Source organism: Aulonocara stuartgranti, assembly GCF_965226115.1.
Source record: "Aulonocara stuartgranti genome assembly, chromosome: 17".
Classification (NCBI taxonomy): domain Eukaryota; kingdom Metazoa; phylum Chordata; class Actinopteri; order Cichliformes; family Cichlidae; genus Aulonocara; species Aulonocara stuartgranti.
The window spans coordinates 30,598,015-30,624,139 of NC_138953.1; the positions used below are offsets into that span (position 1 = coordinate 30,598,015).

General features: G+C 38.0%; 2 protein-coding genes across 3 annotated transcripts in view; both read left to right on the forward strand.

The window, feature by feature from the left end:
• Positions 1-8,598, forward strand: part of cacna2d4a (calcium channel, voltage-dependent, alpha 2/delta subunit 4a) — a 100,048-nt gene extending 91,450 nt beyond the window's left edge. Inside the window, exons 31-40 of the mRNA XM_082511932.1 lie at positions 240-284; positions 516-578; positions 2,039-2,109; positions 2,933-3,008; positions 3,095-3,147; positions 3,966-4,021; positions 4,699-4,819; positions 5,472-5,594; positions 5,794-5,869; positions 7,078-8,598. Of these exons, the coding sequence (XP_082368058.1) occupies positions 240-284; positions 516-578; positions 2,039-2,109; positions 2,933-3,008; positions 3,095-3,147; positions 3,966-4,021; positions 4,699-4,819; positions 5,472-5,594; positions 5,794-5,869; positions 7,078-7,170 (777 nt within the window). The 3' untranslated portion in view covers positions 7,171-8,598. The remainder of the gene's footprint in view (positions 1-239; positions 285-515; positions 579-2,038; positions 2,110-2,932; positions 3,009-3,094; positions 3,148-3,965; positions 4,022-4,698; positions 4,820-5,471; positions 5,595-5,793; positions 5,870-7,077) is intronic.
• A 1,580-nt stretch (positions 8,599-10,178) lies between these two features.
• On the forward strand, positions 10,179-23,220 carry cpsf6 (cleavage and polyadenylation specific factor 6). 2 transcript variants are annotated; one of them, XM_082511933.1, is made up of 11 exons: positions 10,179-10,311; positions 11,833-12,042; positions 12,130-12,233; positions 12,495-12,640; positions 12,919-13,095; positions 14,105-14,212; positions 15,128-15,626; positions 15,786-15,901; positions 16,137-16,290; positions 16,408-16,605; positions 22,609-23,220. In XM_082511933.1, exons 1-10 carry the CDS (start codon positions 10,252-10,254, stop codon positions 16,592-16,594), a joined length of 1,761 nt encoding a protein of 586 aa, XP_082368059.1. In that variant the 5' UTR covers positions 10,179-10,251; the 3' UTR covers positions 16,595-16,605; positions 22,609-23,220. The 2 variants fall into 2 exon arrangements, with proteins under 2 accessions (XP_082368059.1, XP_082368060.1); XM_082511934.1 differs by lacking the exon at positions 14,105-14,212.
• Positions 23,221-26,125: the final 2,905 nt, after the last annotated feature.

Here is a 26,125-nt window from a genome sequence, read left to right on the forward strand (position 1 = left end):
TAACAATTTCACACCAACACAGACACATTTTTTTTCACATACACATGCACTTGTCGACACTGTCGCACTCTCAAGCCTAACACCCCCACAGCCAAACACAGACAGAGCATGTGTCACTCACACAAACATGCCCTAATCTAAGCTCAGATGTCGATTTGATTAAAGAAAAAAAATCTCTCTAACGTTGGATTATGGTGAAATAATCACACATTTTCCTGTCTTGATTTCTTTACTGTCAGTGCTCAAATGTGGAGGGGATTTGTCCTCTTCGCTGTGACAGCTTAGTGAGTATATCTTGCTTTTGAATGACACTGCCATAAAGTGTATTATCATTATTATTATTATTATTATAAATATATAAGATTTATTATCTTTTGCTACTATACAAAACTACAAAGGTGAACACTTCATGAATACGTGGTATAAATTATTTAGGTGTCTGTGTTATCTGTGTTCGTGATGTTCGACACAGATGTTTCCTTACATAAGTAATTGGTTCCTCTGTCTCTTACCAGGATATCGAGTGCTATGTGATTGACAATAATGGCTTTGTCCTCATTTCTGAACAGCGCAATGATGTGAGTTCTCACACATGCACTCACAGAATATGGCTGGAGTGCTCCTTAGTCTTTGACTTGATTGTTTGAGGGCCCTTCCACTCTTCAATATTTATTACCTTAAAAGAAAAAAAAGGTGAAAACGGTTAATGTGTTTTTTAACTGTCTTCTCATCCTGTTAACCACTATTAACCAGCCCAACAGAGAAAAATATTTAATTTTTTTTTAACCAAATAGCAGTGACATCCTGGGGCAGTGTACCCTCTTTTTTACTTTTACATATTTACATTTTCAAATATCAACCTTTTCCCACAGTGACTATCAATAATAACTGTAATCAGTGAACTGAGTCAGAGGTAGTGCTGTACTGTAATGTAGTACACCAATTCAGAGGTGCAAGGAACATTTCTCCGCAGACAATTATGCACAATTTCAAAACACATAAAAACACAACATTGTGATCTTTGATGCCTTTTTTCATCTAACGAGCATTTAAAACCAATTATTCTATAGAAGAAGTGAATGTAGTCCACCACTGCATCCACAAATGCACTAGGTGCAGGGATTCCCAAGATAGGCAAGTGGCTCCAGCAGATCTCAGGAACAACATCCAAGATCTCTGTCCAAAAGCGTAGGAACAGCTAAGATGCTGCGCAGGACTCTCAAATTCCCAGGCCTCTGTAGTCTAACAACTCTTGGAAATCATGATCAATATATCTTTTGGACTAAGTAAAAGAGGGACGATCTCAGTTGTTATCAGCACACAATTTAAAAGCTAGCCTCTATGTTGATATGATAGGGCAGGGATAGCTCAGTAGGTAGAGTGGTTGCCCCATGATCGGAAGGTCGGGGGTTCGATTCCCCTTAACAGCTACCCTGAGGTACCCCTGAGCAAGGTACCATCCCTACACACTGCTCCCCAGGCGCCCAATGGCTGCCCACTGCTTCACTGAGTGAATGGGTTAAATGCAGAGAGCAATTTCCCCACGGGGCTCAATAAAGTACAATAATAATAATTAGGACTATTGTTACACAAGACATGGTTAACTTGCACATCTGTGAAAGCACCATTAACACTAAATGATATATCTAGACTTAAGCACTTATTATGGGTATAATGGCCTGTCTGAAGTCCAGATTTTATGTCCATTGAAAACATAGTTATGTTAGAAAAATGCTATGATCAAATTCAGGTTCACTGCATAGCTTTCAATAGGATAATAGTTTAGCAGCTAGTCTTTTTCAGTCAATTAGAGATTGCCAGTCTTTGCATTTTGCATTGTACACAGCAGCCTAAGGTTTTCGTAACTGGGAGTTTATTGTGACTAAATGCTCGACCACGCAGTTCGCACAGAGGTGAAAGTGGACAGGAGATCGCAGAAGTGAACTTATATTTCCTCTATCAGATTATTGGGACTTGAGTTTTTTATGTTCTGCCACACTGATTTTTTTAGACTTCTTTCTTCTCTCTTTCTTGTTAGGCGGGAAGGTTCTTTGGCGAGATTGATGGCTCAGTGATGACCACATTGATCAGGATGGGCATGTTCAAAAGGTAATGCCTGGTTGTCATTCCTCGCCTGATTGACTGGTTGAACGGCCATCCTGAGAGAACCTGCGGTTTTCTGACTTTGTGTGAAGTGCCACTTCATGGGTCCTGTGTCTCCGAACGAATATCTGGCTCGTAATTGCAATTGTGTCAGCCCCATGCTGTTTTGCTATCAGGTTTTAATTGTAGTTGTGTAATTATGTTAATCAGGGTGGCAGTTTGCAAATGTTTTCCTTTTGTTTTTTGGTTCTTAGATACCTAAACACTGCATTAGTATGCAAGCAGTGTAATGGTACAGTCTCTCTCCTATGCTCTCTGCATGCGCCCGTCTGGCTCGGTGTTTGTGATTAAGCTGTCCGTGCCTTTCCTTTTTGCTCCCCTTTGAGTTTGAGGGCTTGGGATGTTTTTTTTCTTCATGCTTAGTTTTTGCTCATCTTTTATGTTTGAAATCTCCTGAGTGATGTGCTATTTTTAAACAGCTAAAAGATTTCGTCATGCTTCATTTGACACAGGATATTACATAACTAGTTTTGAGCATGGATGATCTTTAGTAGCAATGTGAGCATATTTACACTCTGTGATTTTCTGTATTTATGTGTTCTTGTGTTTGACGACTGCGTACAAAAAAAACAACAAAAAAAATTAGTTGTCTGAAAAGTAATTCTAGCGTTGGGATCATTGTAAGTTACAATAGCTTTCAGGGATTCTGTAAAGGTTAAGCTCAGCCAAACATGTGTGGTAGTCTGGAGGGGGGTCAGGGAATCAATGTGGGTCGATACTGCCAGAGGAGCAACACTGTGTGCTTGTTTGTGTGCTCATGTTTCCTTAGGGTATCCTTGTTCGACTACCAGGCCATGTGTAAGATGAACTCGCACTCTGTCAGCAGCGCACGTCCACTTCTCAGTGTATGTACAGTGAAGTCTCTCCCTATACAGAAATATTCCCAAAATCAGTTCTCCGTTAAATAGAATTTGTCCATCTATCTCTTCAGCCGTTCTACGGTTTGGCTTCAGCCCTCAAGTGGTTCCTCTCCAACTTCCTACTGTAAGTGTTGCTAGGGGCAACCTGGATTGGCTATGCAGTTTTTGCTACATTGTCCGATATCCTATACTATGTAGTATTTACTCTACAAAGGTACACTATTTTGTGCACTTATGTTACTTATTAACATCACCAGTTTTGCCAAATTTAAAATGTTGCTAGCAAAGTTAAACCATAAATTAAAAAAAAAAAAAAACTTACCTGAAAATCTATTCAAAGATTCTTTATTGTCAAATAACTAAATTCTGTGCAGTAGTTTGCGGACAGTATTTAAAACACAGATGGATGCACAATAAATAAATATATATAATAGAGAAACAATTAAATTCCAAATTAAAAATGATTAACATAAGCTCTCAGCTGCCTGGATCGCTGTCCAAAAATCAGAGATAGTGTTAACCGCATCAACAGATGGAAAAAAATCAGATTGTTTTTATCTAATGTTTTTACACACAACATTATAAAAAAGCAATACACAACTGTAGTTATTAAATCTAATTGAAGTAACATTTTAGCAATTTTCTGTTAAGAAAGTCAGCCTCAGTATTTTTTCTATGTTTACTTGGTAGGGATAAAGTCACTTGATAAATCTAACAGCCTCAATAAAAGAGCAGGCTGTTTATCCAGTTAGGAGGGGAAAAAACAACCACCAAAGCTACTAATGAATAACTTGAGGACCCATTTTATTATTCCCATGACACAAGTTTGGGTCCTGGCCCAGTTTTGGAAGGCTGCATGCAATATGCTTCCAGTCTGCTTTAGTCTATAATGATAGCCACCTAACTGACTTTCACTCTCCTCTTTTCTCTCTCTTTTGTAAGATTTCTCCTGGAGTTCAATATCTGTGGCTTCTGGCACACGGAGCATTTTGCTGACGGTGAGCTCACATTCGGAATAAATGTGGCTAATTAAGGCTAAGCACTCTTTCTTTGTATCTCGTGTGTGTCATCTCTATTTTGTAAATTAACACAACCCTCAGAGCAGTTCTGAATGACTGTAATGCTGGGTTTATAAACCAATTCTTAAAAAAATATCATTCATCATCACTAAACCTGTCAATCAAATGGTCCTTATTATCATCATCCTTTGATACAGCCAAGCATTCTTTTAGGTGTGCTGTATTATTTTATATTATACTTCAGACCAAGAAAAGTATTTACTGTGTCTGTTACATAAGTGGGTTTCAGTGGGAGCAGACACATCTGGTAAGTCCCTCAAAACAAGAGTCAGGCATAAATTTGTACTGAAGTTAATGCAATTCTAAAGAAGTCAAACAAAAACATGGCTCAGAACAAGATAAGACATTTTGACAAGCCATTATGGCTCTCTCTGGTTTTAGTCCTATCATACGCAGCAAGCTAAGGTTTATTTGGCTTACGCAAGAAGCAGCAATAAAAGGCTGATGCGTGAAGAATTGAGACGTTAGACCTTCGATTTCCTGTCACAGACTCTCAGCCTGTCAGTCACCAGCAAAATGTCATGCATACACTTTAACACACAAGCTCTGTTATAATTCTCATCTCGAAACATGACCCCTGTCTATCTCTCTATTAGCCTCAGTTCATAAGAAAAAAGGGGACATCCTGCAGCCGTGTGACACCGAGTACCCCAGCTTTGTTTATGAGCCGTCAGTCAAAGAGACCAACAGCATTATTAAGTGCGGACGATGCCAGAAGTAAGCGCACACACACTTATGCACACAGAAATAGCAGTGTAGTCCTCTCTAAGCCCTACACCAGTCATATTAAATTGTTCCTCCAGAATCCATTTTCTACGGCTTTGCTCTGCTTTGCACACTGAGAGCAGTTTGTATTAATACGAGAGTGGCAGAAAGAGGGAAATAAGTAGAAAGGAACTGATTTAGATCATGGTGTGTGGGGTTATGGAAAGACTGAGAAGCGGAGAAGGGAGAGTGACTCGTTGGAAAGCAGTGAAAGTATTAGGAGAGGTGAATGAAAAAAGTACAGGGACTGGGGAGGGGTTAGTGACAGAAACAAAGATGGAAAAGCACTAGGAGGTGGGTCGGGGGGTGGGGGGTAGAGTAAAAAGAGGAAAGCATCACTGGGTTGTCACCATAGGCTGGGTGTGATCACCCTCATGAGGCTAATGGTGGTATAACACAGCACAGCTACACGTGGTCCACACTCTCCATGATAGTTTTTGAGTAATGCTGTTAATATAATGACATTATAATCACGTGTGAATAATGATCATAATTATGTTATTTTATCCATCCTGCACTGCCTGGCTTGTGTCATTATGTTACATAGAAGGTTGTCTTTCTGTGTTTTTGTCTATTTCACACTTTTCCTTTTTGTTTATGTCAGGATGTTTGTAGTGCAGCAGATACCAGAGAGCAACCTGTTGATGCTGGTGGTGCAAGCAGACTGTGACTGCTCCAAACAGTACCCACCCATCACCCTGGAGCCAGAGGAAGTCAGATATATCCTGTGATGTTTATATTCATGGATCACGTGAATCATGTTCACATAAAGTTTGCTTGTTTTAACCTAACTGCAGCATCACCCTGCCATGTCATAGCTTTAAAATGTTTACACTGCATGTCTTTAGTGGTAATATTTGAATGAGCGTGCAGGAAAACCATACTATGCTTCTGTTGCTGCTCCTTGACCCCGCTGTACATAACTCGTCAGTTAAGTGTGACAGGATGAAGTCTCAAAAGGTTCGCAGACGCCCCGAGTCTTGCCACTCTTATCACGCACAGGTCAGCATTTTACCACACCATGACACATCAAAAAACACGTATATTCATACAACCCTGTTAAAGCGTAAATATTACAATAATAAGTACTATAAAAACTGAGCTCAAAGCTGAGCGGTTTTTCCTTCTTAAGTTGATGCCTGCAAAAAAAACTAGACAAACAAAACAAAGTAGGGACAACCACTGTAAATGTTTTGAACTGAGGAGATCTGCTGCACTTTTGAAAGAGAAATTAATTCCCATTTTTGGTTGATGTAGGGTTTCAGCTGCTCTGCAGCTTGGAGCCTCTTTTGTTATCTTTTTCTGTTACAGTGCACCAAATGCTTCTATTTGGTGACAGATTCTCACTGTGGGCAAACTACAGGTTTTTTTTTTGTAAATGCAGCTACAAAGTGTGTTCTCTGATGAAGGTTTTCAGAAGTGTTCCCACTTCCATGCAGCAATTTTGACTACACAATCTGTGTTTTCGATGCAGAGCCTGAAGAGCATTCAGTGTTGGTTTTCTGCTTTGTCTAGTTTTTCAGAATCTATTTAAAGATATGTTACTGTATATGAAAAAAACACAAGTTCTCTGCAAGTTTACATTATGAAACATTGCTCTTAAGTTAATCACCCAGACTGTTCAATCCTCCCTGTCTTTACTGATGAAAAAGTCTCTAGGATGCTCTTTTTACACCTATTCATGTTACTAATTGACCTCATTAGTTGTGAGATCTTATAAAACTTTTCTAGTATTTTTGTTGTCTGGCTTGATCTTTTTGAAACACGTTACTGGCTTCAAATTCTAAATGAGCATATATTATGTTAAAAAAAATTGAATAAATAAAACATAATTTGAGCCATCACTCATTTCTTTATATTTTTTTTCCAAGGAGGAAGACTGTTGTAATTTTTTAAGTGGTCATAAGCAAAGGCCTTCCCAGTTTCCTGACTCAAGACTTTTGCACATTACTTTATTTCATTCAATATTCAATATTTTGTCTTTGTACTAGTTTTAATTTACCTTTTCAGAGCATCTTTGTGTTTTTGAAAATTGGGTTGTACATGTCTTTAAACATGCATGCATAAAACCAGCATTCTTCTCTCGTCTTACTCAACTGCTTCTGTGGCCCTAAAATGATTTTCTGTTTGAATACATCACATTTTCGTCAATGCTTGGTAGCAAATTGAAGACTCGCCAGGTGAAATCATTTTCTGCTTTGTCTCTGCAGGAGAACGCCGATGACTGTGGAGGAGCCTCTTTTATATCTCCGTCAACCTCTGTTTCCTTCATGTGTCTCCTTTTTGCTGCTGTTGTTTCCTGATGACGGATAACTTCGCTCTTTTATGCTTCATCATATAAAGGAGAAGACGACAAAAACTGAAATCCTTGAGTGGATTTTTTTTTAAACTACTGAACAGATTCTGCACATTTTGCTCACAAAGGCGACAGACACAATCTCTCTTTAAAGACCTTGGATGTTATGAGCAGTTGCTGTTTAACTTCAGAGAATTACATTTGAACTAAAAGCTGCAAAAAAGAGAACTTGCTGTACTGTTGTTGCCATGGATACTTTTTTCATTTGTTATTTTCTTATGCTCCACATTGTATCTCTGAACGAAAAGGGACTGAAGGGTGACGGCTAGCTGTGATGGGTGTTAATGAATAAGAAGTAACGATTCACACGGTACAACATGAAAAAGTGAAAAGAGAAAAACATGCATTGTTCAATTCCCATATCCCAATGAGCTGTGTATTTATCCACACACATGCATATTATATATGCGTTGGATACATCCAGTAAACACATCTAATGCATTATCTGCAGACTTTTATAAATGCAGAATAGCCAGTGTGAAGGGGGCTGCAGTAGGGGGATACAGGGAGACACTGTTGTGTTGCTAATGAGTCACGATAATAATGGACAAGCAGGCACAATTGGACTCATTGTGTAAAATTAATATGCAATAAAGTAAAATAGAATGGAGTTGTCAGCGTCTATGGGAACTATGTTTTCACTTTTTATTTCCATCCTATAAATGTATGTTTCTGTGACTATTATTTTTACATATCTGTCTGCCTTTTTTTGTCTTTTGTCTCTCTGTACATACCGTAACTAATTATGTATGTCTGGCTAATGGGCTGTAAATGCTGAAATGATAAATGAGCTGAAGATCGTCACACTCTAAAAAGGAAATATCTAACTTTTCACATTAAAACAATGCATACATGCATTTGCAATGTATTTGGCACCAAGGATTTACATTTTTGAAAAAATATACAAATGTTTTTGCGATTAAGAAATATTTATAGTTTTTTTTTATATGGTTTATGATATATATGGTATATTTTAAGGCTTTTTTTCTTCATTTAAAATGTAACTTTTATAGCAATGCTCGCTATTATAGCTCAGTCACTAAAAATAAAATGTCACAGTAATAAAAATGTAATCTCAGTGTCAATTAGCACTATGAAACTAACTGCATATGATATTTTTGTATATATTTGCCTGTATGTTTTATATTTTGCACTTTTTGCTGAGCACTTAAATGCATTTTTGGCTCTGAGTGTCTGTGTAGCCTTTTCTACACCCATTTTTAATTGCCTCTCAAAGCACACATATAAGTTAATCTTATTAAGTTTCTGAAAGTTAATTATTTAGCTGTCCTGATTTTGTTTGTACTCTCCACGGGTTGACATTGCCACATCTATGGCCCTGATTTGTACTGTCTAAATAAAATTATAAATTTGGGTTTTGTTGTTTATCTGCTTAAAACAAAAACTTGAGTAATTTATTTTGGCCACATAAAGGTAAATGGATGACAGTTATCAAAATTATGACTTTATTGGTAATTGGATTCAATCCTTCAGTTCTGTCTACTGACAACCTGAGAAATCTTTTTTTGTAATATATATAAAAGAAATTACTCTAACTGGAATTTCAGTGATAGTCAAAGCTTTGTACTCATTCGTACTTTGAAGTTCTTTGGTTTGAACGCATAAAATCCTGTCAATTCATCACAGGTCTAGCACAGATAGACAGAAAACAAAGAAAATCTACACTCACACCCAACTTAAAACCCCCAGTTAAGCATGCACGTCTGAGTACTGTGGGGGGATCCCAGAGCATCCAGAATGGCAAATGTAAAACATAAAACATTATATAGAAAGGCCCCAGTGGACCAGGAGGCACAAAAGAGGAAGCTCCTTGCTTTCAAGTGACACTGCTAATCACTGCATCTTCATACTAATAAAATATATTTAATTTGATGTGTAAAAGAACCAGTTTCAAATACCACCAGTAGACACATGGCAGTTTTAGGGAAGATTAATTCATCCTCCTGACCACCAATGCAATATTAGCATTATTTTTATTTATTTTTTTCTCTCTAGTGAATTGTCAATTAAAAGTTCTAAAATTGCTGCATTCAAGCCTCTTGCTTCACAGCTCGTTTGATATTATTTAAATACCTAAACAAGTAAACTGCAAACAAATATGGTCATGCAATGTTCCGAGTTTCACTCTGAAATCTATACCAGTCAGGGGTTCTGATACGACAGCCTGGCAGTTTTGGTGATCAGATCCCAACAAACTAAATATGGGGCAAAGACTGTGTTTGTCTAGTGCAAAGTGGAAAACATTAACAATGCTGGGGGAATACCCCACATATATTATATTCCAAGCTCTCTTGTTGAATAAATACTGTAGCGATTAAAAGAAAAGCAAGAGTTTGTCCTAGTGCTCACACACAACAGTCTTTATAATCTCCTGTATTGTCAGTAAGGATGTGACGGTAGATTGGCATAATTATAACACACATATTCTGTGTCTCTTCACATTATATTTTCTCCTGTGTGAAACTAAAAAAAAAAGACAGAAGTGTATTTCTCTGTGTGTCATTTTCTTTGTGGTAGTTTACATCATCATTCAAACTCTGCAAAGCCCTGGAGGTTTTGATGTCTTTTAACTTTCCCTGATGTCCAAAGCATTGTAACAAAAAGCAGTTTATTGTAATAGAAAGTCTTCCCTTCATATAAATTGGGTAAAAGCCAGACTTGGGAATATCCTCAAAAGCAAGTAAATTGTGGGACGTCGTCTCAAGGCTAAAAAAAAGGGGGGCCATATAATTAAAATTGATGTCACACATGCTATAAATCATAAGTAAAGCAAGAGGATGTATAAACATGTAAACTGTTTGATAAGTTTTGCTTTTTTAACACGGTGGGCTTTTGTTTCACAGTCAGTGGTGACTGCAACAGATTTTCCCGTGGTCTACACGGGTGATGTTGTAATGAATGAAATTAACCTGCGGGGGCGCTCGTTGCCTGTCTTCTTTTCATTGTTTGTGGCGTACCGTCGTTGTAGTCTGCACCGCAGGCGGTGAGAGCTGGTAGTCAGAGGAAAATGGCGGACGGTGTGGATCATATCGACATCTACGCCGACGTCGAGGAGGAGTTCAGCCAGGTAATAAATACATATTTTCCTACCTCGCTTATAGGTGTTATTTTTTTTTAATATCTGTATAATCTGCTATATTTATTATAACCTACAAAGTGGCGAGCTTTTGTGGCTAAAGAGGCTCTCTGACATACAAGGCCTTTTCAACATGCTGCAAGCCTGCAGCCTCTGCTATCGGCGTGCTTTGCAGACTTTTGTTTGTTCGTGGGGTTGTCGACATTTAACACGACTTTTCATGTATTTAGTAATTAATATGCACGCTGCAGTTGTTTCGTGATGTGCGTTGTTATTTATTCAAGTAAATGCTAAAAGCAGCCGTCTTCACGGCGTAGCTTGGGTTCAGGCCTTGGCATGGTCGTTAGTGGCGGGCTAGCAAGACAAACAAACGCACTTTTGTTAGCAAGCTGACATTGACTAATTCACAGCTATCACGCTGTCGTGTCTAGTAAGTCTTTACTTTTTTTCAGTTGATAAAGAGAAGTTTTAAGCTAAACCGAACGCCTTTAGGCTCTAAGGTTGTATAAACATTTTCCAACCGACAATGGTCAGGCCAATAGCTGACGATAGCCTCAGCCTATCGTCGATAAACTCGTGCAGTCGCCCAACCTTAGTAGGCTCTGAATAGTGTAATAAACACGGCATGTTGTTAGCATGGAGTAGGTCAATGTTGGGGCTATTCAGAAGATATTTTTCTCCACACGCCCCTTTTCTGTGACGGTGGTTATAATTTCAGCTTAGCCAATGTGAAGATAGTGTTGTGTCTCGAACTGCTAAACAGCTTTCAAAACATACTTGAGTTTGACCCATAATGCAAACACTCAGTTTGCATTCATGCTTGGGGAAAGTCACGACGCATAAATTTATCCAGGTGATCAAATTTGAACTTAAGTAAGCCAGTGTATTAGAATAAAATGATTTAACGGATATATTTAAGTCACGACTTTAGCAGATTGGTTAAGTAAACCCCCAATCTTTTAATTTGTCCCAATTGAAGCAATTGGTTTTGCACAGGGTGCATAAATAAACCACTTCAAATTAATTTGATACGGATATAAGTTCTACGAAGCTTGCGACTATCTGCTGATCACAAGTTTATGCTGTTATTATTATTATCATACTACAATATCTGGATATGCTGTGAACCTTAACCCTAAATTGACTTTTCCTGGTCAGCATAAAGCAGTTGCATGATGCTAGTGTTATTGAACTTGAATTGATTCAATAGTGAATTACATCTTTTTAATGAGTGCTGGTATGTTTTTCTGACAACTGCCTATTGCAAAAACAATTAAATCAAACTCAATTCAGTGGGAATTTTGCACACCTGTTACAAGGAAACCTTTTTGTACAATGTGATGGTGAAAACCAATGTAGGTTTGCTATTCTGGTGTTGGTGAGGAAACCGATTCAGAATCAGATCAGACATAGAAGCTGATAAATTATATCCTTGGTGTTAATAACATCAAATCATTATCAAGCTCTAGATATTAAGTGCTTCACTGATCTTTTCTTGCATTCTTAATACAGGAAGCTGACTACCCAGTTCATGAGCAGATCGACCTGTATGATGACGTAATATCCCCATCAGCCAATAATGGTGATGCTCCAGAAGACCGGGATTACTTGGATTCACTGCCAGCCCCAGGTGGCACAGAGGGAGGGAAAAGCGCCCTGCCCAACGTGGTGTACACCTACACTGGAAAAAGAATCGCCCTGTACATAGGAAACCTCACATGGGTGAGTGTCAGATTGTCTAAAAATTGGACTTACAAATTTAATTGTGATCCATACATGATGCCATTTTGCTTGGGGTTGTTTTTGCAGTGGACAACTGATGAGGACTTGACAGAAGCTATCCGGGTGATAGGCATCACAGATGTGCTGGAGATAAAGTTCTTTGAAAACCGAGCCAATGGCCAGTCAAAAGGGTGAGGTCTTTAGTATTTTATTTCTATGATGCAGTTGGACTAAGTCAAAGAGTATGTTAAATATTTCGTGTTAGGAGTACAGGGTGGGATCACACTGAGTCAGTTTTATGATTGTATTACCACAAGGCTGTTGTTTCTAAAGACATATGTTCTTGAGTGCCAGTGACCTTGTTTAGATATTACTATCAGCTCAGAATTTCACAGTGCATTGATGTTTATGTGATCAATTGTCTGACTGTATGCCCTCTGCGTGTTTTCCAGGTTTGCTCTGGTGTGTGTTGGTTCAGAGGCATCCTCCAGAAAGTTAATGGAGCTGCTGTCAAAGAGGGAGCTCCATGGTCAGAATCCCATTGTCACACCATGCAACAAGCAGTCCCTCAGCCAGTTTGAAATGCAATCACGCAAAAGTAAGTAGGGCAAGTGTGCACATGGTTTATTTATCCGAAGAGATCAGTGCTGGTTAAAAGAAGTTATGTAAAAAATTTGCACATGTTGGAATGTGAGTTATTCTAAATATAAATATATTTGACTACACAGTACATCACATATGTTACATGACCTGTGTTTAATCTTAGCATATGTATGAACTCATACATGTAATTTATCCTTGTTTTTGTCTCTTAGCCAGGTGCACATATTGATTAATGATTACATATGAAATGAGTTTGTATTTGTCTTTTCACAGGTACCCAGACAGGTCAGATGTCTGGGGAAGGAAAGGCTGGTCCTCCTGGTTCTGGACCCCGTGGCGGTTTTCCCATGGGCAGCCGAGGGAGAGGCAGGTTCCCCGGACCACCTGGCCCTGGAGGAGACCGCTTCCCTGGTCCCGTAGGGCCTGGGGGTCCTCCACCACACCTTCCTGGTTAGTTTAGCAAGATGTGTTGGTAGTATGGGACAACACTCAGTTACTTGAGAAATGAATATTGATATTCAAAAATTCATCATCAAAAATAAATTAGGGGCAGAAACGTTCCAAATCAATGGATTGTGTTGTCTTGAATGCTGAGTGGGCTTATTACCAAAATAAGTTTGTTTAACCACATTTCATAGGGATATATAGTTGAACTTGAGGTGGATATATTCGTTTTTGAGACTTGGCAGTCAAAACGAGTTCATGAGTGGATGTGTTGTGGATATAAGCAAATCCATAAAGACACACAGCTCACAAAAAGTGCAACCTGTCATGTATGGATCCACCACAGCTGGCAGAGGTTGTGTTAAATCACATATTGAACTTTGTAGGTCAGTTTATTTCTGTTCAGTATTGTCGACTGTGTGATGATTTGAAAAAAAATAAATACATATAATGTTACAGCACATCAGATTTAAAGTCACAAGTGTTTTAAAAACTTGGAAGTTCTGCTTTCTGTCTGGCAGTGCTGCTCAGGTAGCACAGTCCAGGCATTGCTGTTACTCACACCTGCATGGGATCATGGCTCATCTGATCTAGTATGTTTTTTTTACTATTGCGGGATCTCTCATCTCTCCCTTGGCAGGGCTTTCTTTGCATGTTTCCTTCTTTGTCTGGTTTGAATTTTTGTCTCACTTAACCTCAAGTTGAACAGTTGATCCTTCTCATGGTGTGGTTTCCTGCTTGTGAAAATTTCCAACACCATTCCTTTACTTAGAGGTTTTCTCAAAGCTTGACTTGGTACGCTGCCAAACTTACCTCTTTACAAATCTTGGCTTGGCTGCTTGTCAGAAGCAGTAAGAGAATGGAGTAGCAGGCTGTTCTCCATTCCCCCTTTTCATATCTCTTCTTTCGCTTAGTGGCTGGTGCCCCGTCCCGCTGGGCTGCGACAGGCCTTCGGTTAGCAGGTAGAGGTTTCTGAAGGGAGGAGTTGTGATTGGTTTGCTTTTTTCCCCATTAGGCTCGGGCATGAGACCAGATCTGGTTAGGCACCAAGATGGCCCTCTGATGGATATGAGTTTCAATCCCTTCCAGCCGGGGGGCAGGAACGGGAGCTGGCGTAGCAGAGGTGAAATACCTCGATTAATCTAATTGATTTATTAGATGGCCTTATAATCCTAGCTTTGGCTTTTTATTGACAAATTAAACTGTCACATTTACTGCCCCGAGGCAGCTGATCTTCATTGCTTACTCTGAATCGACAGTTTACATTATTTGCCCCACATGTGGCAGCATTTTAAATTTTAAAACATTTTTACCAAAAGAAATAAACGTGTGCTTTTGTTTTTTTGAGCTTAAGTACATTTTAGGTAAATTAGTTGTTTCAGGTGACATAATGGCCCAGTGTCAAGAAAAAACGTATTTTTAAACTTTTGGAAAAATTCTTTTCGCAGGTTTGTAATTGATGTAAAGCAGTCAAACTCCTTAGTTCCACATTGCAGTTTATACACTGTATATACTCTCTTTAGGGCTTCTGGAAACTTATAGCAGTGCATCTTCTGAGTCAAGTGTTAATGAGAAGGGTCCAGTCCAATACAAGGCCTTGTTTAATTAAAACGGCAACGCCTGCTTGAAACTATAGCTTCTCATCTGTTCACTTTCCTTTTGATTTATTTTTCAGTGTCATTTGTGACCTTTTTTCGTCAATTGTTGTCCTGTGCAGCAATGGCTTTCTTTCATCTTTGTGTCACTGTCCCTGCTTTAAATTGCCATTTGGTACCTAAAGGTATCACTGTACAAAAGATACATAGAAAAATACAGGCTGCCACTAGACTTCAAAAATGAGTCCACAAATCGACTGTGCCAGTATACATTTTATGTTTTCAATCTGCCAGTTACTTGTTCTTGTAGAAAGAGGTGGAGAGCTCAGTCTGTGTCATTCTAGACAATAATTTTGGTTTACTGGAGCTTACTTCTTTCATGTTCTCTTTTTTTTTTTTTTTTTTTTGTTCTTGTCTTTTTTGTTAATTTGCTCTTTTTCTAGGTGGCATGCAGGGTCCTCCACGCCCCCCACCCGGTCCACCAGGTCCCCCAGGACCTCCAGGACCTCCACCTCCAGGCCAGGGTCTTCCACCTCCCATGGCTGGGCCTCCAAATCGTGGTGATAGGCCTCCTCCACCTGTTCTCTTCCCTGGGCAGTTTGGCCAGCCACCACTGGGACCCCTGCCTCCAGGTCCACCTCCTCCAGGCTATGGTCCTCCACCTGGTCCCCCACCTCCTCAGCAGGGCCCACCCCCTCCAGGACCCTTTCCACCCCGTCCTCCTGGACCTATTGGCCCGCCTATGGCATTGGCTCCACCACCACATCTGCCAGGTCCCCCGCCAGGTGGCCCACCACCAGCGCCGCACGTGAACCCTGCCTTCTTTCCTCCCCCTGGCAACAACAGCATGCCACCCAATGATAGCCGAGGTCCACCGGGACCAAATGACCCATACGGCCGCCCGCCACCATATGAAAGAGGAGATTATGGGCCTGGAGGCCGGTAAGAACAATTACTGAGAAGAACAACAAATTAAACCACTATATATACACATTCAATATGAGGTTTTTGTTTGTGCTCGGGTAGCCTAGAACTTGGATACTGTGAATTAAAAATAAATTAATGCTTGATCCTTTTTTTTTTTTTCTGTTATTTTTTTAGGGACATGGACACATCACGGACCCCTCTAAGTGAGGCAGAGTTTGAGGAGATCATGAACAGGAACAGAGCCATATCCTCCAGTGCCATATCTAGAGCAGTTTCTGATGCCAGTGCAGGTAAGGCAAATGGTGATATATTTCCAATACATTTAAATAAGTGCGTTTACATGTTGTCAGTAAGGGAAAACTTAAATTTCTTCAAAGAAGTAAAAGAGCACTGCAATAGACCAGTGTACCCGGCTGCTTGCCCTATGACACTTGAGATAGGCTCCAGCCCACCTGCGACCCTGATGAGGATGAGTGGAAGAGGATGGATGGATGAAAAGTTTACTCCACTGTTTTCTCTTTTTAGGTGATTATGGCAGTGCTATAGAGACTTTGGTGACAGCCATCAGTCTGATTAAGCAGTCCAAAGTGTCCGCAGACGACCGCTGCAAGGTCCTCATCAGTTCTCTGCAGGACTGTCTCCACGGCATTGAGTCAAAGAGCTATGGCTCTGCGTCAAGGTAAGCCTGTTAAATATTACACTGAAATAGGTAGTTACATACTAAAAGAAAATGTAGGTGTTTGAACTTTATTAAAAACTTCACAACTGTAACTTGATGTTCGTTTGTCTCTGCAAGGCGAGAACGTTCCAGGGAACGTGACCACAGTCGCTCAAGAGAAAAGAGTCGACGACACAAATCTCGTAGCCGCGACAGGCATGAGGACTATTACAGAGAACGCAGTCGGGAGAGAGATCGTCATCGTGAGAGGGATCGGGACCGTGACCGGGAAAGAGAGAGGGAGAGGGAATACCGGCACCGTTAGCTGGAAAGGAGGTGGGTACCAGTTTTATTTTTTTGTGTATTTTTCAGCATCTTTGTCTTAAACCTTGTGGCAAACTAATTTAGGCTCAGACGGCATGACAGAAACAGAAAGTGGCACAGTTGAGATTTAAAGTCTTCTCTGTTTGCACACCTCCTCTCATTGGATTCACTGGCTCTAGATAAATCCCAAAACCAAATCCTACTTACACCCAAATAATGGTTAAACATCTGATAATGGATGTTATCATCAAAATATTAAATTACTGCATGAGGAGAGTAAGAGGTAGGCAACGAAAAGGCTTTCAAAACTCAGTCCTCTGTCTTCAGGTAGGTATAAGGTAAGTCAACTTAAACCATATTTCTTCAGTGGTAATCACAATTTCTATTGTATCACAAAATGTGCAAAATACACACTTGATGTATTCACTTTGGCACAGTGTGGAGTCTGTAAGTGTTGTATCTACGCTGTAGTCCCTTTGAAATGAGAAAATATAAGTCACTGGATTTCTGGATGTATTTTGTACTCTTTGGTCTGCAGGCTTCAGAGGCTGGTAAATTACAAAGTTCATTTGTTGCTTTGGATATTACAACAAATACATTTTAGAATAAAAGTTGTATGCACCTGTGCATGGCAAGAAAATAGCATACGTTACCTGTTGAGATGATTTTTGCAGTTACTCTTTTTATAAAATTTAAAGAGTTTTTGCATCAATAAAGTAGAAATTATCAGAATTTTGGCTTTTACCAGGAACTGTGGCAAGTGGACCAAATGTGCCTGATTTTTATTATATCAACACTCAGAACTGCCATATTAATTATATGTGAATTCCCAAAGTTTGGTTTATCAGTGGGCTTGTACTGGTCGCTTCAATCCTGATTGGCAAGATTTGGGTGTCACAATACTGTACAGTCATTTTTACAGTATTTCGTACAAATTAAGATTTTATATGGTCTGTTAAGATTGAATTGATTACTGTTTTTACACCTTGTCAGTAGTAGACCAATCTACATTTTGTAAATGTTTCATTCATAGTGTTGTACATATTCCAGTTTTAGTGTGTTATTTGAAATCTATCATTGTCCTGTGATATTTCAGAGAAGTTAAACATTTATCAGTGTCAACATCTTATGACTTTTGCCCCCTCCCACCCCTTAAAAAAAAAACTAATGTCATTGTGCCATATCTGCATGACAATAATATCACCTGACATTTCACCTGTGTCAAGTTGAATGTTTTTATTGCATAGTGTTTGCTCACTTTTGTATAATTGCACCTTAACTTAAGATGTTGAGGTGAAGTGGAGGAGGGAAAAATGCCTGTCCCCTTGACATAATAATCTGTCAAAATATATGTTACTGAATATCCAAATGCTGGTGTGGTTTTTACACGCAGTGTCACATCTAATCATTTTATGAGGCAAAGGTCAGCCTGTATTCAACAGTGGCTGAAATCAAATTGTTTGCAGAGTCTGTGTAATGAGAATTGGTTAATATTTCAGATCTGTGCATAATAACTTGCATTATCATACTATTATGTTGACACACAATTTAAAAAAAAAAAAAAGTGATTTAAAGTTAAAAGCTAGCACAAGCTTAAGAAAATCAGTGTTTTTAGATCCTAAGCTCTTTGAGTCTGTGGAGCTCCCCCAGAAGGTTACACTGGAGTTTTTGTTTTTATTTTATTTTATTTTTTGTAGGCCATTGTGGCGTTCACTCATAGTAATATAATTTCTGCATATGGACTGAAGTGGAGATCTTGCTGTACTATTAAAATGCTTTAATGCTAGTTGTTAAAATACCACAAGTGTTTAGAAATAGAGTATATTCAATACAAGTTACATATATTCTCCATGTGCATTCAATGTTAGACCTATCATAAACGACTCCTTGTATGTCACAACTGTAACCGTAACTAACGCACAGCTGTGGTCACAGCCACTATCACGCTGACAGTTTGTCTTCCAACAACTTTAGTCAAAAATCACAGCTACAGTTTAAGAGCTCCTCTAGTTTCTGTAGTAACTGAATACCTGTGCCTGAACAGTCACAACTGAAAGTCAACTTACTCGTGTAGTGGTCAAAATGAGTATAATGCAATTTCATAATAGAGTTTAGCTTTTTTTTTTTTTTTTTTTACATGGATCAGAGAAAACATTACTGCAAGAGAACACAAACCTAGTCCAGAAAAATATTCTCAGTGTTAACCCTTAGAGGGCTCTGCATGATTCAGGAAAAGAAAGTCACAATTTTATGGGAGAACTTGTACTGTTGCATAACATTCATGACAGTGAGTTAGGCTTCAGCATTCAGTTTAATCGGTCCAATTTAGCAAAGAGATCATGCAGGCATGTGAGATTTTTGTCTATTTTTAGCATTATATCCAAGCTAATTCAATTTTAACTGGTGCTGTGGTTGTAGATGCATTTATCTGAACATTCTAATTGTCAGCTTGCACCTAATGTTGTTGGATACAAAAATCATTAATAGTGTATTGCTCTCAAATGATTTGAGTCAACTATTTTAGGCTGCCTTTCTGCCCTGTGCTGGTTTTTGTCTGGGATTTTCAGAGTCAGGGTTTCACAAGTCGTTATGTAATCTCTTTGTGAAGATGCTTTCTTCCATTGCTTCAGTTGCACGTTGAATAACCCGCTAACTTGTGAAAAGTTTTGGGGCTTCTTTGGATATAGTGTTTCAGCCATTTTGGGTTTTTTGGCTGTCTTTTACTGCCAAAGCTTTGAGATATCTACAGTGTTGCATGTAAAGCAGACTTGAGTAGGTTACGTGGACCCTACAGCATCTCTGTACAGTTGCCCCCATTCCCAAATAATATCTGTCCCGATTTTAAATGTGCTTTATCCACTAAAGATATCTTCATGTATTTGCACTCAAACAGCATGAACTATGCTCCACCCACTGGAAAGATATTTATATATTCACATTGTTCCCTGTTTGTGTGCCTATTTCTCTTATACTGGAAAATAATAACTGGGGTGGTTTAACTTATGGAGTTGCTGCATTTTGAAAGTAGCCAAAAGAATGTAACTTAAACTCTAAAGGCAATTTGTCATGTAAATACTGGAGAGTTATGTTGATTTTAGCTGTCAGTTCTAGCTTGAGTTGATCTGGTCTCTGTTCCACAAAATTGTTCTTTACATGCTCACGTTTTTCCTGCAAAACCTTGTGTCCACCAAGAACCTCACAACAAAAGATTACATTTTGTCAAATACATAAGTTTTTTTTTTGTAAATTAACTTTCATTTTAAGTCCAAATTTAAAAAAAAAAAAAAAAATCTAACTAATAAATGTGAAAGTTGCTGCTGTCTCCTTTAATAGCCATCTTGTTGTCATTGTTGGAGATCCTCTGTGGGCACAAGGCCTAATAGCCTATTGCAATGTGTCAAGCACCAAAATGCATTTGAAGAATATTTATAAATTGTTGTTTGCAGTAAAAATGACTAAAGATCAAAATTAAGCGAGCAAAAATGTTGATGGTGAGATATGTCCCAATTTTTCCATTGCACCATGCCTTTGCATTTCTACTGATATTTGTGAGCTTGTTAAAGAGGAAAATAATTGAGATTGAGTGCCAAGTACATTGCTCCTCTTCTTGTAGTGTGGCCGTTTGTTGTTTCGAGATGTGCTTAACACTGTTTATCTGTTCATGTTTCCATGCAAGAACGCACAGTGTTTGTACCAGGCTTAAGTTACTTTTATGCTTTCTCTTCAGCCTGTTTGTAGGTGTATGTGTGCTGGGGGGTGCAGCCCTAATGTCCAAGCTATTTACACATGTCAAACCAGAGTCAAACGGTTTAGGTTATAGCTAATCAAACAGCCTTCATGTCCATAACATGGTTGAAATGTAATTCATGTCCTTAATTTTGGCCTTTGGCCAGAATATAGAAAAAGAAAATGTTTGACTTTATAGCTGAGCTAAGGCAAATGGACATGGTTTTAATTCTTAATATTTAGCCCCACAGTTATTACAGTATATAACACATGAACTGTTAGTTGGTGAAAAAGATGTGTACCTTTTTCATACTCAATGAGCTGTCTGTGAGTAGTTTTCTGAAATATCATACACACATAAGTAATAACAGTGAAAGATTAGACGGCAGTCTATAAGCTAGGCAGTGGTAAGTATTGGCCCAATCTTATTTGCCGAGCCTTTTGTAGCACATAGCCAAGTTAGTGGACTGAGACTATTTCATGGACTGCTTGACCCTGGTTTGGCTCTGTCCCGTTTCATTTCCATTCTGTATTAACTGACACACCTACTACACATTTTAAAGTTTTATATGAAATATAATGAACCCGATATAAATGATTTATTGGGCTGATAATTTAAATGTTTCACCCTTGAGAAAAGTTCAGTTATGTCAAGTGTGATTATGGGAGGAGTACTGAGATGTGCGATGTGGCTGTAAGCTCAACTGCTTTTGTCTGCAGGCATATACTGTGTAAAGAAAACCTTTCAGATTATGAAACCTATCAAATTTCATTATGCATTTGAATCATTAAACAATGTAAAAAAATCACCTGTACTTACTTGAATTTTGGTGTAGATACCAGTTCTATCTGGCTTCATTTCAGCGTGTGAAGCAGTGATTTTAATGTTGAAACAACAAGTTTGAAATGACTTTCTTTATCACAATTTTTGTCATTTCATCTTAAAATTGTACAAATTTCTGGTAAGGTGCTTTAAATTGTGTAGAACTGTAATCCCACTGCTGCTGTCCTTTACAATTATGGTTAGAGGTAGCTTTTTCTGACTCCTGTACTTTGCATGCTCAACTTTGTCTATGCAAAGCATTACAAGCACAAAATATTCCATCTTCCTGACTTTGACCATGTTTGCGACACCGTAAGAATCACACTGTCATATTTTTTTCTGTTTTATTAAAACTCTTGGTATGCTTGCGCAGGAAAGGTTTCACTAGATGTGCCGTATGTGCTTTTTCCTTCATAGCTGTTTTTTTGATTGATTACTGTTTTGGTCCTTTGTCTTTTCACTTAAATATACAGCTTAAACAAATTGCAACCATGGTTTTCTCTGGTATTTGCCACAGTGAGCAAAGTTTTCAGTGTACTCCGTTATGTAACCTGCTGGTCATAATGACAAATACTGAAATGTTTGGAGGTGATTGAAAGGTAAATCCCTATTGCTATAGTTAAAGACTTGACAAAGGAAAAAAAACTTTTAGCTCAGGTCTTCCAATAAAACTCCCTGTAAGTTTTAAAGGTTATTTATTTCTGTTTTCTGCACTTTAGTCCTCTGAGAGCCAAATTAATTGAAACGCTATAAGTAAGACTTAACATTAGGTAATACTTTCAGAATATTGATGCAGGTACACCATTTAATAATATTGTAAACAAGACGAAATGGTCATACACAATTTGGCCATTTAGACACTATAACCATTGTCCATCCCTGAATTTGTAATTCTGTAATGGAACAAACAAAATTGCCCCAGGTATTTAAGTGCATTTACATATGGTTATCAATATTTTTATGTCTAAAAGAGTTAAGTGCCACATGCAAACATCTGTACATGTATATACGTGTATATGCATGTACATACTTTGAAATCCATGTTTCTGTAGTTGCAGCGCAGACTTGACGAAAGATTGAAATACTTTTCTTTGTGTGTGCGTGTACATACTCATAGAGTTCAATTTAAGTTCTTGAATGTTAGCTGTTGAACTGTGCATGATATGTTTCTGTGTCTTTGCTAGGGTTGGGGACAATACACAGCCAACAGAGTGTTAAGAGTAGCAGTTAAATACCATAGTGCCATTTATGCCGCGTGTAAGAGGCTTCTCTGTCTGCACTGCCTTTGCTAAGATAAAATGACTTGAACAAACTCCAACCTCGTGGCTCAGAGTGACGGTGAATTGAACCCAGCCCTGGTGTAAATTTTGTGTATGTAGTGTAGAGGTTTAATGATGAGTGGGGAAAATGTTCACTGTTGGGCTGGCTCCAAACCAAACTCCACCCTTCGTTTTGACACCTTTCAGCTTACGAGGATCAAGGATGGATGGAAGGAAAAGGAGGAACTCTTTCCCTGCCCTCCGTGCATGACCGGACAGGAACACAACTACCATCACTTCCTCCACCCCCTCCATTTCTCCTCTCCTATCCTTCTCCACCCATCCTTCTCTCTATCTGTTGTCTGCCTGGTTTAAGAGCAGCGGATGGAAGACCCTGACCTGTGTAAGGCTATGTTATCCAAACTTCTATACTCATGGTAACTAAAGATGACAAAAGAATCTTTCCAAACAGCTCTTTTATTTTTATGATGTTTTATTTGACATGAAAAGTAAGCGTGATGCTTTTTTGCGACTTATAAATAAATAAATAAATGGCCTGCACGATCCCCAAATAGAAGACACAAACATTACACCCTTTTGTTTTTTTTGTTGTTTTTTTCTTGTTCTTTGGCTCGCTGTATTGTGTGTGTGTATATACAGTTTAGAGATTAGTTTTTATAAGGTATGTGCTTGATGTTTTCTCTCCTACCCTCACTCTCTCGTTCTCATTTATTCTTTTCATGGCTAGTACGTTTGTAAATGTCTCTGCTTTTTGATTAAAATTAGATGGTGTTGTAATAAAAAATGTTTACTGAGGTACACTCTGCATTCAGTGAATTCCTCTACGTTTCGTTCATTTATATTAAATGTATATACTGACTTAGATTTTTTATTATTATTATTTTATTTTTATTTTTTTTTACATTGGTAAATGGCAAGGATGTAGTCACTTTGGTTTGTTTTTATCTTATGTTGCATTACATAGTCAACATGCTAAACCAAAAAAGAGAAGACCCTGCTGTTTGGAATGGTTTTTGATGGTGGGTTATTTTGTAATTCCGCTAAATAATTATCACTGAAACACCGCATGAACAAATTGTCTTTCACTTCTGTCATATAATGATTTAAAATCAGATTTTAATTCAAGCAGCCTTCATAGTTGAAGCTTGAGTGAAAGTGTTTATTCCTTAATTGGGAAGTATGAACCAGTTTGTTACATGCCTTTCACTTTAGATGTTACATGTTTTATGTATTTGAATTTTGAAGGCTTTTCCATGATAGATCTAAATAACTAAACCATGAACAAAATGCGTTTTAATTTGTCGGTACAGTGTAAAACATTCTGCCACCTGTCATTTTTATTGTTTTGCATGTTTGTCAAAATGGACGGACAGCAATTTGTTGAAGCTTTTAGGGTTTTTTTTTTTTTTGTTTGTTTTTTTCATGCAAGGTTGGGAAAATAGCAATGACTGGTTTAGCTTTTACTCAGTTATTTTTATTATAACTTACAATTATTTTTTAAAAAAAACAAGTGTAAATTACATTGCCACAGCTTTCCCAGCACACATGATATAACACGATTATACCACCAGTTTTTAAAATGTGAGTTAATGGAAATCAGGAAATTACAGGTATGTTGAGGTTTGATGCTGCAGTGTGTCATCGGGTGTCTTAAATGCAAATCAGTATGAATACAGCGCAATAACATGGTGCTTTTGTATGGTTTTTAACGAGAACAAAGTTGCATGCAGACAACATAACACATTTTTGTGAAATTATCGCCATTGGTGAAATTTTTAATTTGCTCCCAAAAAAAATCTGAAACTTGTGTTGACACCTTGTCTTTCTGGGGGTTATTCTTTTAATAATGTCATTTCAATTTCACTCCGTAACAATTTAGAAAATGCCTTATTTTCAAACGTAACCAGTGAATGTAAAACCTTTGGATTCAGAGTCACAGCAGGAATTTGAATGACAGGCTGTGCAGGAAACTGTACCAGCATCTTTTGAAACCATTGTCTTGCTCTTGAAGTGTATTCTTTTTCAGTATACTTCAGAAAGTGACTTATTGGGGAATGTAAGTGCCTTTGCTCCGTATCCTTGCAAATTCACTGAAAGTGTGATGTAATGTAAACAAAATGTAAATTGGATTTTGATATTAAAAAAAGAAAAAAATGGGACCTTTTTGAATATAATGATGCTATTTCTGAACAGTTAGTTTTAAAATGTTGAAAGTTTTAAGGCCCTATATCATGTTTTTTAATGATATTGGCTTAATTTGATGTTAGTTAGTTGCTCTTTTTCCTCATTTTATTTCCTGCTGAGCTGTTTGGGGAAAATACTATACATGTGCCTTGTTTTCTTTCTTTTTTTTTATTCGTTTTTATTTAAATTATTAAATTATTTCTTTAGTTGTGCATTGAATTTGGTAACTCCAATGGAGTTCTGCCCTGGTCAAGCTAAGCAGAAGTGTAGCCCTCCAGAATAAGAGCATTTGTACAGGAATTTGGTTTCATTTTCTTTGTTAGCTTTTGTTCCGCAGCACGAAAAGGTAAGTGATTTTTAGGTCTACACAAACAACCAGTGAAGAAACAAGAAATCTGATCGACTGCGGGAGTCTTTAAACTGCACAAGCAGTTGGAAAGTATATACATATGTATTTATGAGTTTTCAGTATTTGTATGACTAAGATGTTTTCACTAACTGCTAGTTAGTTACTAACTGCTGCTGGTTTCTAGATACTTTATTTTAAAATCACACTTGTCTAGTAAAGGGGCCTTTGCATGATGACTTGGAAACATGTTTCTGCTACAAATTGAAGTTATAGTTTTTTAAGATGAGTAAAATAGTTTTTGACTTTACAAAAAATGAAATGAGCTTCCATATTAAATGGTCTCACTTGGGCAAAGTACTTGCTGAATTTGTATCACCACTGTAACTTTGGGATTTTAAGTTAAGGTTCAGGTGTATTTCTACCGCCAATAATGGTTACATGTAGTGGTACATTGCAGGTAAATAGATTATCATTTGCTCTCAAAGAATAAAGTATACAAATTAAGTTTGTTTTGTGGTTCTGTTTTATTTGTGCATAATGCGTTTCGTTTTATTAGAAACAAGTGTGGGAAAGGAAATTTTGTTTTGGAGCAGTTGCTTAAAAATCACGTATGATGTCCAAAAGTATTTTCTTAACTTTAGGCCAAAACACTTGTTTTGCCATTGGAGATTGCCTGGACCTCGCACCTTAAGTGTTAGACCTGAAGGCTTACTTTTGAACAGAATTTTAAGTCCATCCTAATATAATGGTAAAGGGTTGTTAAAGTATAAAACAGTGTCGGACAGAAGTGCAGAACATCAGGTGTGAGGAGGTTTAAAACTTAACTATTGTGTAAAAAGAGTCGACATCCTGTCCGATTGTGAATGTTCTGCTGGATAAAACGAATACTTAAAATAGCATTGCGTAAGTGATTCGTTTTTCCTCACTAGAAACATTGACAGATAAATACATTTTTAGACCTTAAAAGTGACGAAAATATCCAGTATAATGAGCAAATGAAAACAGGATTGCCGAAAGTAATTGCTGTTTTCTGTATTGTCAGTCATGTTAGACATCATCATGTCACTTGAAGTAAAAAATCACAGAAACCTAGAACTAAAAGGTTCATTGACCATAGTTTGGTTGCTTTTGTAATGGCCGCAAACGTTCTTGCTTCCGCCGGGCCCGGAA